This window comes from Phaethon aethereus (assembly GCF_964289735.1).
Source record: "Phaethon aethereus genome assembly, chromosome: 12".
NCBI classification, from domain to species: Eukaryota; Metazoa; Chordata; class Aves; order Phaethontiformes; family Phaethontidae; genus Phaethon; species Phaethon aethereus.
The window spans coordinates 9224764-9237757 of NC_138588.1; the positions used below are offsets into that span (position 1 = coordinate 9224764).

General features: G+C 44.1%; 1 protein-coding gene across 1 annotated transcript; it reads left to right on the forward strand.

Moving 5' to 3' along the window:
• Positions 1-372: 372 nt before the first annotated feature.
• MINAR1 (membrane integral NOTCH2 associated receptor 1) lies at positions 373-9476 on the forward strand (the record flags this gene model as incomplete). Its single annotated transcript, XM_082004930.1, has 3 exons — positions 373-2670; positions 4293-4547; positions 8079-9476. 3 exons carry the CDS (start codon positions 373-375, stop codon positions 8274-8276), a joined length of 2751 nt encoding a protein of 916 aa, XP_081861056.1. The 3' UTR covers positions 8277-9476.
• Positions 9477-12994: the final 3518 nt, after the last annotated feature.

The following is a 12994-nucleotide window of genomic DNA, read 5'->3' on the forward strand; positions in this document are numbered from 1 at the left end:
TCTGTGAAAGCCTCACAGCAAGCAGGCTGGGATTGTATATCTGCCATTAGTTCAGCCCCTTCAGAGCTTCTGCTGTTTATTCACTTGCTCACTCTAGTAGACACTGACATAAATGAGCCTCCTTGGATGAAATCCTGATTCCATTTAAGTATTGATTTCATCGATGCTAGGATTACAGCCTGGAAACATGAGGATGGGTTATACAAGCAAGCCCTTGACTGCATGGCTAGGGAGTCACATCCCATCTGTGGCTGAATTACAAGGTCTTGAATATTATCTATGGGTGACTTACAGTCTTTTTTGTTTGCTGTTGTGTGTTGCTGTAGAAGTGGAACGCAGTTTCCAGGCTAAACAACAAAATACGCTTAAGCCATGGAGTCCAACCAAGAATCTTCACTCTTCCTGGTGAAGATCTTGGAGGAGCTGGACACGAAGCAGAATACTGTTTCTTACCAGGACCTCTGCAAGTCACTATGTGCGAGGTTTGATTTATCCCAGTTGGCCAAGCTCAGAAGTGTGCTGTTCTACACTGCTTGCCTGGATCCCAATTTCCCAGCGACTTTGTTCAAAGACAAAATGAGATGCACTGTAAACAATCAGCAATCAAAGAAAATCATGGTTGCAGCAGATATAGTAACAATATTCAACCTCATACAAATGAACGGGGGAGTGGCCAAGGAGAAACTTCCAGTTGCAAGGCAGAAAGTGAAGAAGAAAGAGTCCTTCGAGTCCTGTAGATCCGACACAGAAATCTGCAATATGGCAGACTGTGTGCCCAACTGCGAGCTGAATGACCAGGAGTTTAACCGGGGCTTTCCAGTCAGAAGATCTTCAAAATGCAGAAAGATGGACTGCAAAGACTGTCAACAGTTTGTCCCCTCGTCAGAACCCAACTTTTTACTCGGCATAAATAAGGAGATGAAGGGCCGGGCTGCCTCTCTGGACAGGCTGCAGGCGCTGGCGTCCTACTCCATTGCCACGTCTCCACCATGCGAGATGCAGAGTACGTACTTCCCCATGAACATTGAAAACGAATCTATTTCAGACCAGGACTCCTTGCCTATAAGTGCAGGCATAAAAGAGACCTTCATTTCAAATGATGAGCCGTTTGTGATGCAGTCATGTGTCCAGAAAAGAAATATATTCAAAGAAGATTTTCATAATCTGATTACAATATCTCCCAACTTAATACCATCCAACAAAAAGCCAGAAGATGGACACAGAGAGCCTCAGAACAGGAAAGAAAGCTCTAAGCAGGCTTTCTTTAACCACAGCTTTGAAATGCCATACAGCAGCCAGTACTTGAATCCAGTCTATTCTCCTATACCGGACAAAAGACGAGTGAAACATGAAAGTTTAGATGATCTTCAAGCTTCAACATATTTTGGCCCAACTACTATTCTCGGGCCCCAGGACAACAAAAAGTGGACTGGAAAGCCAACCAAGCAAACTGCCTGGCCAGCTAAAAGCTGGAGTTTAAATACTGAGGAGGTACCTGACTTTGAACGATCATTTTTTAATAGGAAACAGTCTGAAGAGAAGCCGCGATACCAGAGTTCAAACAACCCATCTCCAAACTTTCCTTCAGCTGACAGGCACCAGTCCTACCTAAATGCAAAGGATCAGCAACCAATTATGCAGGCAAACTATGCTGTGAAACCGAATGGTCATAAACCCAAGGAAATTCCTTCAATTCTAGACGTGGAGAAACATGAGCCAGGCAAAAAGTTTAAGGATAAAAGCATTAATTGTACTTCTGTTCAGATCTTAAGCATTGACAGGACCACGAGTGTTGGGACACAAACAGAGCAGCAAGTTCTGGACCACAAGAAATGCAAGGATTTGTGTGTGGCGGGCCAAGCAAAGTACGGAGAGCGACACTCTCTTAAGCAGTCAGATGATGACTCTGAAATTGTGAGCGATGACATCAGTGATATTTTCCGTTTTTTGGATGACATGAGTATCAGTGGGTCAACAGGAGTGATGCAGTCTTCATGCTACAACAGCACTGGTTCCTTGTCTCAGGTGCATAAATCAGACTGTGAGAGCTCACCTGAGCACAATTTGACTAAAATCTCCAACGGGACTGCCTGTAACAAATTGGATAAAGTGGTCCGGGCAGATATCAGTAACACAGATGATGAACTAAAAACGAGTGTCTGCAAATTAGTTTTGAGGATTGGTGAAATAGAGAAGAAATTGGAATCTCTCTCAGGCGTCCGAGAAGAAATCTCCCAAGTCCTGGGAAAATTAAGCAAGTTGGATCAAAAAATTCAGCAGCCAGAGAAGGTCAGCGTACAAATAGATCTCAATTCTTTGACAAGCGAGGCTGCGTCAGATGAGAGTAACTCCCCGCAGATATTTCAGTGCCACAATACTCCTCATGGAGGCAAACTAGAGAATAATCCAGAATGGTGCTGTTCAGATGCCAGTGGAAGTAATAGCGAGAGTCTTCGAGTAAAAGCCTTAAAAAAAAGTTTATTTACTAGGAGGTCATCGAGATCATTAACAGAGGAAAACAGTGCAACTGAATCCAAAATAGCAAGTATTTCAAACTCTCCCCGAGACTGGAGAGCTATTACTTACACCAACCAAGTTGGCATTACGGAAGAGGAGATGAAAGAGAGAGATGGAGGAGAAAATAAGGACTGGCACAGGAAATCTAAAGAGGTAATTTCAACTTTAACTTGCATAATAAGCACTTAAAAATAATCTAGTTATGAAAGTCTTCCATAGTCATCACAAGCCTCAGGGTATGACAATACTTTGCCCTGCCATGTTATGCCTGTCTTTATTGTTATCATAATTGAGTGATTTTGTACCTATATCTTCTTGCTTGACAGCTGCAATATGGTCAAGTTCTTCCTTAAAAGCACTTTGCTCTTTTGAAAAGGGAGGGGGATTATGTGGGTGAGACCTCTGGAAAAGGATGATATTCATCATCATCAGTGGTGATATAAGGAGGCTGGGTAATTAACTCGGTGAAAAAGAGTGGGGAAAATTGAAATTCTCTAATAGTTATTTTAGAACGGATGTTTTGAAATTGCATTGTGGCAGCTGTTATCAGAGGAGTATGTGCATATTTAAAAGCCAACAAAATAGGTTCATGGATTCAAATCCCTCAAGAAAAGAATCCTTGTACCTGTACCGTGAGACACAAACTGTAGTTACGTGCTCTATATTTGGCTTTCATGGTCATTTTACGTGAGTCTTAAACCAACAAAATAGGTTCATGGATTCAAATCCCTCAAGAAAAGAATCCTTGTACCTGTACCGTGAGACACAAACTGTAGTTACGTGCTCTATATTTGGCTTTCATGGTCATTTTACGTGAGTCTTAAACCTCCCGTTGAGGAAATGCAGCATAGCTATGGTCTTGTTTCAGCTGGTCAGAAGAAATCTGCTCATCCCTCCCAACAGCTGCCCACTGCCATCTTCACAGATCACAGAGCTATCGTGGCCGTCCTTGCGCTGGGCTCTGGTTGCTGCTCAGTTGAAACTGTGCATGGCGCAAGTGGTTGTTTCTGTTTCATGGACAGTGGAGAGGGTTGGGGGTCCTTCAGTTCCCTTGTCAATCAGGACTCCATGATAGGCATGCCATGTCTCCCTATGGGGGGGAATGAGGGCAGAGAAGGAAGAGGTTTGATGGCAACAAGTGCAGCTGGATGAACAAGAAACCATAAACCATGGGTTATTAGCAGGTTGCAGAAGGGGAAGAAGGTTACCCTTAGTAAGCCCAGACCTTGGCTTTTCTGTACATCAATCTGCCCAGGATAAAATGCTGACTTTGAAAGCCTCTTCCTCACTCCAGCAGTAGACTGTGGCTGACACTGGACTGGTGCCATGGAGAGTGGGGTGTCAAGGGGATGTTACTTGGAGGCTTCTCATGCGACTTCTTTGTGTTAAGTTTTGATCTGTAAACAGAAATCTGGAAGCCTGCATGAGGCTCGGCTTTTCCAGATCAGCTAGGCTCCTCTGGATGCCAGGGCCATTTTCAGAATAGTTTTATAACCTGTAAACAGTAGAAAACCTAAATTTCCTCTGCTGCATGAGCTTTGTGTTCATGTTATGGTGAACATGGAGTTGTGTCTGTAAAATACCTCTTTGGTCTGGTTGTGAGAAGAGAGTGGTTAAATGGATTAAGGCCATCCAAAACCTGTCTCCTAGCTGGTACTTTTTTATCATTAAGCAGTATCATATATGGTGATTCTGAAAGGAACATCTCTGTCCTTTGTGTTTAACCCCCTCATAGTCCTGTTTCTTCTCTCAAATTCTTTTGAACCTTATTGCAGGCAGACAGGCAATACGAAATCCCACAGCCACATAGACTCTCTAAACAACCAAAAGATGCTTTCTTGATTGAACAAGTCTTTAGTCCTCATCCCTACCCTGCGTCACTCAAGTCACACATGAAGAGCAACCCGCTCTACACAGACATGAGGTTGACAGAGCTGGCTGAAGTGAAACGCGCCCAGCCGTCATGGACCATAGAGGAATACACGAGGAATTCGGGGGATAAAGGCAAGATTGCAGCATTGGATCTTCAAGTGAGTCCCATTTGTTTAATTTGAATGGCTTGATTGTGAACGGATGTTGCCAGAGTATGCGTTTAAGAAGGGATTTGGATAGCTCAGGGAGGAGCTATGCAGTGTTGAGCTTCTAATCTTGCTGATCTCTATCCGTACCGGCCAGGGACAAAGAAAAATGTAGATGCTTGACTGCTGAGTGGTGATCCTTGACAGGTTGGTGGTCCCAGCTTATTCTGCAACGGAGAGATGTCTGCTAAGCCGTCGTGGTGTTAAGGAAGAGTTCAGGGGTAAAGGGGTGCAGAGATGAACCAGTCCCTAAATGCAGCAAGGCAGAGTGCTAGAGAAGCTGGCATTGCTGCTTTTTCTTCTATCCTTCTTCTGTCTGAATTGTTCACAGAGAATTTAAGTACAAGGGCTTTTACACTTTGCTAGGAACATGAGACATAAGATACTCAATAGATACTCATAGAAGATGCTCAATACCATGACTGTTTTTGAAACACATCACTATTGCAGCTGTGAAGTAGCTATTGGAAACCAGAGTCATGTGAAAAGCAGATCAGCTAATGGTCAGTCTTGTTTGCATTTTAGTTCAGCCTGAAAGTGTGCAGGCTCTTCTGCAACAAGCAGAGCAGAGCAAGTTACTGGGAGACAAATTCAAATTTTGGATTTAAATTTTCCCAAACTGTAGTGTATTTGAAATCACAGTCCTGATATCTAATGGCCTGCCCAGATCCAGGACTGAGCACCCATGTTGGACACCCTGTCTAGCCTGATAAGCGCAAGACATCTTCTAGGGAGGAAGATATCTGAGCCCAGTTTTAAAGAGGAAGCATGAAAGAATACCATCCAAAGTGTGTAAAGAACAAACAAATGTTGCTGTATTTGGTCATGAAACACAAAGTGCATCACCTAATGTAATCCATATTGATGTGCAGATCACTGTGTACCATTTATCTGCATTTATACAGCAGCATGCAGAGCCAGTGGGAGGAGTGGTGCTGACCTCAAGCATTTTGGGCTCCTTGCATGTGCGTGCGTGCCCCAGAGCAGAGCAAGCTGCCTCAGCTAGCTACAGGCTTGGCAGCAGCTGGGGTACACTGACTTACAGCTGGGGGCTTATCAACGCCGCACTAACGCGGCTCCGCGATCAACGGTCTGTGCGGTGCAGCCGTACTCAAGCAGGGAGCCTGCTTGTCTCCAAAGCTTGTCTGCCAGGGAAGGTGGCATGCAAGAGCTTGAGATTGCGGTTCTGCGTCAGCTCTTGATGGCTCAGTGCGGAGGTACCTAACCCAGCTCCAAACCCATCAGGCTAAGCCCTAGCAGAACATCAAGATGCTGTCAGAAAGACTCGAATAGCCCAAGGAGAACTGCCATGCCTCAGGACCCTGCATTAGCTGCTTTGGAATTAAAGCCATCACCCACACAGTGCGGTAGTGCAACTCCCATGAGCGTTTGTGCAGGGATTTGTGCACAACGGATTCACCTCCTGGCTCAGCTCACGCCAGCTTCCCTGTCCTCACCAGCCCCTGCCCCTTGCTGTGGCTAAAATGCACTCAGAGAGAAGCCAGGTAGCGCAGGGACCAGGCTGCATCTTGCCTCAGCTGCTTGCTGCTCTCTGGGACTTAAAAACATTAGAGGGCTTAGCTAAATTCCTAACCCTGGCATTGCAGGCTGGCTGCTAGAGTAGGAGTAGGCTGAAGGGAGTTCCTCTGCAGCAGGCAGTCGCAAAGCATCCCTCACCTGCTGCGCGGAGGCAACAGGGGAGGTGATATTTGGGAGCAAAGCTCCCCTGGGAAAAATGTTCTCCAGCTGCTCCTCGTAGGGCGGTTTCGTTCCCCGCAAGCAGCTCTGTGTGACTGTGAGCAAACCAGAGCAATCGGCTTATTGCCATCATTTATCTTTAGGATAAAGGTGATAAAACTTTACTGGTTTGATTCTCTCCCTCCAAAAGGACTGTCAGAATGGCATCTACTCCGCAAAGCCCATGTCTAGACTTTATAATAGAGCTTACTGGCAAACTTAAAAAATAGACACAGACTGATGAGTGGGTATTTTTCCCAGTGATTAAGTTTATTAGAACTGAAAGTAAATACATTATGCTTTAATGAACATTCCTATGTCTGGCAATGAAATGGGAAAGGAAGCTGATTAACAGTAATGAGCCTTTTTAATAATGTATCTTCCTTCTGAAGTAGTTAAAAGGTCAATACCAAGGCAGAGAGGTCCAAAACTGTAATTTCCTTGAAGCATCTTTGGGGTTTTTCTACCTTTGTTTATTTAAAATTTCTCCTGGAGCTTGACAAGTCTTCTGGGTTTTCCTTCAAAAACAGAAATTGCAAAACTAGTCAGGCCAAAATTTGGTTGTGTGAGACCTCATCGCTTTGCTCTGTGTATGAGGATCCACTGGGACAAAACATTGTCAGGCTGTTTTCTGATGCCTTTAGAGATGAGGTGGCTGATTGTTTGCAGAAGGCTGGAATAGGTCACTCGGAGCCTGAATGGCACAATCTCAACCTCGGCTGATGGTCTCTGTTTCAGCATACTAGCGCTGCTGCGGACATCTCCCCGAAATGATCATAAAAGCGTTGCTCAATTTTAATTGTTTATTCCTGGGGTAGCTCTAAAATCCCTTCTTGCAGTAGTTCTGTATGTAAAGCAAACGTTTCTTTTGGGAAAAGCAAAGTTTCAGCCAGTAGCTTGTGGCCACAAAATCTGAATTAACCAATTAAAGGCTTACCCAAATCCCTCTCAAGTCAGCTAGAGTTTCTTTGTGCAAAGTCCAACAAGCTTTGGATCAGGTCTGTTACGAGCCAAAAATGGTGTGTGTTAGGGCATTCTCAGTGGAACATTTTTATGTGGAATCTTTTTCATTTTTTAAAGAAACGGCCTTTTGGAGCCCCAGACACAGGAGACAGCTTTGAAGAAAAGCTGTCGTTTTTCAAAATGTTCTTTCTGCTTTATTCCTTTCTGATGGTAAGTGCAATATAATGCCTACTGTTTGGGCTTTTCCCATTTCCCCCCATTTTCCCTAACAGAAAGGATGAAGGGAAAAAACCTAACAGGGCAACTGCACCCTGCAAGCAAGTTATGGCAGCAAAATTAGGGTTAGCTTTATAAAATGTAGTGCATGAAGAGTATATGTTAAGAACGCTTCCCATCAGCTGGGCTTTAATAATTTAAAAAGCAGTAACAGACCGGTTGTTGCTGACATCTCTGCTGTCTAGCAGATTAAAGAGATTTTATTTAAATGTCATCCAAGATGACGAAGTTTCCGGCAAATCAGAGGTACGTGAGGGATTTTGCAGCAGAATTACACTGTTGCAGGAGTTTATTTTCTGCAGTATCTTGTTGCCACTTTCGTCAGCCTTGTGGAACTGGTACCAGGAGAAAGGGAGTTGAAGGAATATGAGGAGCAGCAATAACCCACTTTATCCTGACAGCAGATGCAGATGCAGTTGGGAGGCCTTCAGGCACATCTGCTTTATTTATTTATTTTATTAACGACAGATCCCAGACAATTAACAACTGTTTCCTTTTAATTTTTAGACTCAAGAATCGTTAAACCCAAACAACTTGGAATACTGGATGGAAGACATTTACACCCCTGGCTACGATTCCTTACTAAAACGCAAAGAAGCTGAGTTCAGAAGAGCAAAGGTTTGCAAGATAGCTGCCCTGATAGCAGCGGCAGCTTGTACAGTTATTCTGGTCATCGTAGTTCCCATTTGTACAATGAAATCCTGAGCCTGCGGACAGACCCGTGACCCCCAGCCGCGTGTCTCTCAGATAGCTCATGCTGTGTTTCAAACGTCTAAGGAACAATGTTCTGAGGATATCCTGATGGAGAATGCTGTAAATGTAGGCAAAACACAAAACAACTACAGAAACCTTTTTTTTTTTTTTATTATTATTTTAAATAACAGACTGTGTGGTGGAGTTAATGGGAACTCAGTTCAATTTTTATGCATTTTTAAAAGTGCAATATTTTTTTGTCCTAAAGAAAGAATATAATGTTTTACAGAATCAGAGACTGATGAGAATTTAGGCAAAAGAGGAAGCTTGTCTGAGCTATGTTGCATTTAACGGAGGTATGGGTACATGGACGTAGCACTGTGTGGAAGGGAATGTTCTATATGCATTACATCGGGGAGCTAGGAAAGTCTTAAAGCTCTCTACAATGTAGAAAACTCTGAATGTATTGTATTTATTTTATAGTATTTATGTATTTCATGATCATTTCATTGAAAGCAGACTGTGTAGCCATGAACAGAGTTCATTCCTATGTTCAGATTAAAAAGGGCTCTTTGTATTTGGTCTTGCCCTAAGACCCACTCTATCACTGAAAGTGCAATGTGCTGCAGACCAAAAAGATTATGTTTTAAAGCAATCACAAGAGGTTTTAGTCGCTTCTGTTGAATAACGTTTGCATAGAGCTGGCAAACTTGCCTTGCCAAAAGGGTGTTCTTTACCTCTGCAGACAGTGAAATTGTCTCAATTTCACTCCTGCCAGCAAGCAAAGCTGGCAAATCAAGGCAACGCTCTGTTAAAGTTCTTGGAAATGTAATCTGAACAGTTCTTTTTTTTTTTTTTTTCCTCCCACAAAGTCTTTGTGCCTTTTTTTAGACTGTAGATTAAATAGAACTGTTTAATTTTGCTATTTTAAGCCCATAACATAAATCACAGCATAATGGGTACTAATGGAGGTTCTTTTCCCGCAAGCCTTCTATACAGTTCAGAGTGCTCCTCAAACAGCAGGGCTGGTGGTTACTGAGCACTTATATTAAGGGCACAGTTTTTCAGCACTAGTGGAAACTTGCTGTTAATGCAATGCATTCAGCACAGAGAGATCTTTTGCTTCCCTCTCGCTAATGTACTTAAGAATGATGGTTGACTCTACCGGACAGCAAGCAGTCTGTATCCCATGGGAAATGTCCATCTGATGCTTTATCCCAAATGCAAATAGCAGGCTCAAAGGAATTCTCAAGCTGTGACAGAAATTATCTGCCATGGTTAGTGAAAGCAAATACCTAGACAGTATTACTCTTCTGTCAAGTACAGATGAAAAAAAAAATTCAGGAAATAATGTGATCTTGCTGGTCCTCTAAGGAAAAGGAGATTCTTTTAGTGAATGCTCTTTATGTAGGGTAATTTGGTTTCTTCAGAAGCAGCCTCCCTACACGATGACACAGCAGCATCGGATGCTCGCTCCTCTGGCTCCCTGGGATGTGCCACGCTCGCTATTTGTTTCTGGCTGGTTTAAAAAAAGTAGTGAGGAAAGGGTGTGTGGGAGGCGAAGGCTTTGTTGTGACTTCAGATGCGTGTCAGTTCTTTCCTGCAGCTGGAGAGCTGTTTGTGTGCCGCTCGTGTGCTGTGTTTTATTTAGCCATAGGTGATCCCTGGGACTGTTGATCTATCAGGAAAACAAGTGTAAGCACAGGGTCGGGTGTCCCATCAGCAAATATGGAAGAAGGATAAGCCCCTAGACCAAAATCTGCGCCTGCCTGGCCTGAATCCTGACCCAAATTCTGTAGCTTTGGCCCATTCCTAATACCAAGATTATTTCTCTTTCCTCCCAGATGCTGCAGGATGGAGTCGCAGCAGGGAGGAAGCAATTCACACTATCTATTTTAGGCTGCCTTCAGCTATGGTATGATTCAGAGCACCTGAGTTTAGGAGCTCAGGATCTGTAAGTAGTAAATATAGACAGGTAGAGAAACCTCCAGGGACGGTTTGGAGCCGCCAGCAGGATGTCTAATATTAGACATGAGAATACACTCTGGAGGGCATTGCTCTGCAGTTTACCTTATGCACAATTTAGGTTGATTGTATATGTAAAAAAATCTATTCCTGGTTCCAGGTGACGTCAGAAATCCCTTTTACAGCCCTCCTCGGCCCGGAGATAGCAAGCACGAGGCGCTGTCGGAAAGAGCAGCGTGGCCCTGTGGTGGCACAGTGTCAGTCCCCAACCGACCACCCCGGCGGTGACAAGTCCCTTGGAGGGGCAGGATGCGTGCGGGACGGACACCGGGCAGACCCCCTCCCTGCCTTCGCCAACCCCCCCTCCGCTAGCTCGAGCGGTCTGGCCCTGCCGACCCCAGCCCGAAATCAGCAGCGCTTCCTCTGTTCCATCTCAGTAATCTGATTTTAGAAAATATCTGAATGCCTAAGTGGAGATGCGAGAAGGGTGCAGGAGATGTCAGTGATTGCAGGGGTGGGCTGGGGCTGCGCTTGCTCCGATGCATTAGAGGAGGTTTAAGGACCCCTGTTTTGTCTCTGCAGGGATTTTTCCTTTGTCTGTGCAAGACTCATCCAGCTGGCACCGGATGAGTCTTCGCGTTAGAGTTGCCCAAAATCCTGGGAAGGATTTGGCAGGTTATGGAGCTGTGGGTGACATGGAGCTGGCCCAGCCCAAGCACTCAGCATCCCAGGCATCCACGCTGCTCCTCATTTATCAGGTGCTTTTGCCCATCCTTACTTTGCACGAGCAGCCGGTGGCAGCCATCTCCGTTGGGAGCGGTTTCCCTGCATGCCGACCGTGGTTTGTCATGGGTCTCCCTCTCGGGGCTCGATTCAGCTCCCACAACCTCCGGGAGCATCTCCACGGTGCTGGGAGCCTGGGGGGAGCGGGGAAAGCAAAGCCTGTCTCCCTGCCTCCCCGCTCCACAGGTACCCCCGGGAGCGGCTGCCTTGCCGTCTCCTCCGCTCCCCGGCTGCCTCTGGCACCGCCGGCACGTGCATCCCGAGCGGGTTGTACGCCTGGCACGGAGCTCTCCATTTAAAATAGGTAAGGGGACGGAGCGGTGGGTTGCTGCTGCTGGAGGAGGGCAGCCGGGGAAGGGGGGGCTCTGCGGCTCTGCACAGGGTGTCCAAGCTGGGTGAAATCCTGACGATATTAACCTGCGAGAATATTGTGATCAACCTTGTGAACCAGTTATCAACTAGTATATACTGTACACTATACGATAGACTTTTGTATAAAAAACCCCAAGCAAAACGAATTAAAGCTATAGGTACATTGTAATCCTTGGTGTGATTGAAACAAGTGTCCTAGATTGTACTACTTAATTAAAATAATGATGAACATATTGAACTGTTTTTCGTATTTATGCCTTATAAACTTGATATATTACACATGATAAAATGAAACTGCAAGAATTATAAAAAAGATATTCCATTTTGGGGGCAAATCTCATTTGCTTTTCCTGAAACAAGAGTGCTGCTTGAAATCAGCTCAATAAATCATGTGTGCAGAAGAGCAAGAGCAGGATCTGTCCCCAAATGACTTTTTAGGATTTTTTTTTTTAATGGGGCTTTGGTTAATGTACTATGTAATAGTTTTATTTTATAAAGTTACTGTACAATGTTGCCTTTTGGTTCATTTAAATATAATACCAAATAAACTTTAAAATTAGTGTCCTAAGTTTTAATGAAACAGTTACAATAATTTATTACTCCACCGCTTTTCCTCATTTTTTTTTTTCCAGAGACATCAAGATAGCCATGGGATGCAAGTGTCTCAATGTTAGATAACTAGGCAGCCTATCTAGTTCTTCGCAGAATTGCTAATGGATTTCTCACTTGTGAAATAATAAGATGGCAGGAGATAATGAAAAATGAGTTTGTTGGGTTTCTTTCAAAAGCTGCTTTGCGTTACATTGTCTGGGCTTCTGGGAGATTAGCTCTTGACACTAATCATAATATTTCATTTTATAGGTTAGTTCATGACTGAGTTTTGCCATATCAACTGTTTTAACAAGGTCATGACTAATACTTTGGTACCTCTTTCACTTATATGTTTATGCAACCACTGTCCCTTTTGAGTCAGTACCGTAGATAACTATTTATAGTCATCTATCAACAGGCAATCAGTTTGCTTAGGATCTCTATATGAATTTAATTTCCTGCTTTTGATTTGTTAATTGCAAAACCAGGTTGTCTTGCAATTCCAGGTGTTGAAACAAAGATAGAGCTGAGCCTACCACTGAAAGTAATCCAGCATCAAAGGTTGCAAAGGGCAGCCACAGAAAAGAGGACATATATAAATAATGAACAATGACATGAAAACGTAGTAATGTAAGATCTTGATTTCCTCATCTCTACTGCATAAGCACCTTTAATGCATTGCTTTAGCAGTCCGCTCAGGATGGGGACTGCTGGGTGCTCCCTGTGGAGCTGGGCTGCAAGCTCGACCCTTGGGTGCTTCATGAGTGGGTGCTTCATGACCCTTGGGTGCTTCATGACCCTTGGTGCATCATGAGTCAGACTGCAAACTATCACAGGTCCCTGTGGGAGTGACAGTGATTCACAGTTTAGCATTGGTTTCATTTTTGGAGATGGTAGCATGGACTCACATCAGTTTCAGGTTTTTCTCTTATATCTATCAAGTCCAGAAGCTTTAGAAGTAAAAGTGCCTTCTGGATTTTTATGTTACAGCATGAATCCAGGAGCAGGGACTTTCATAA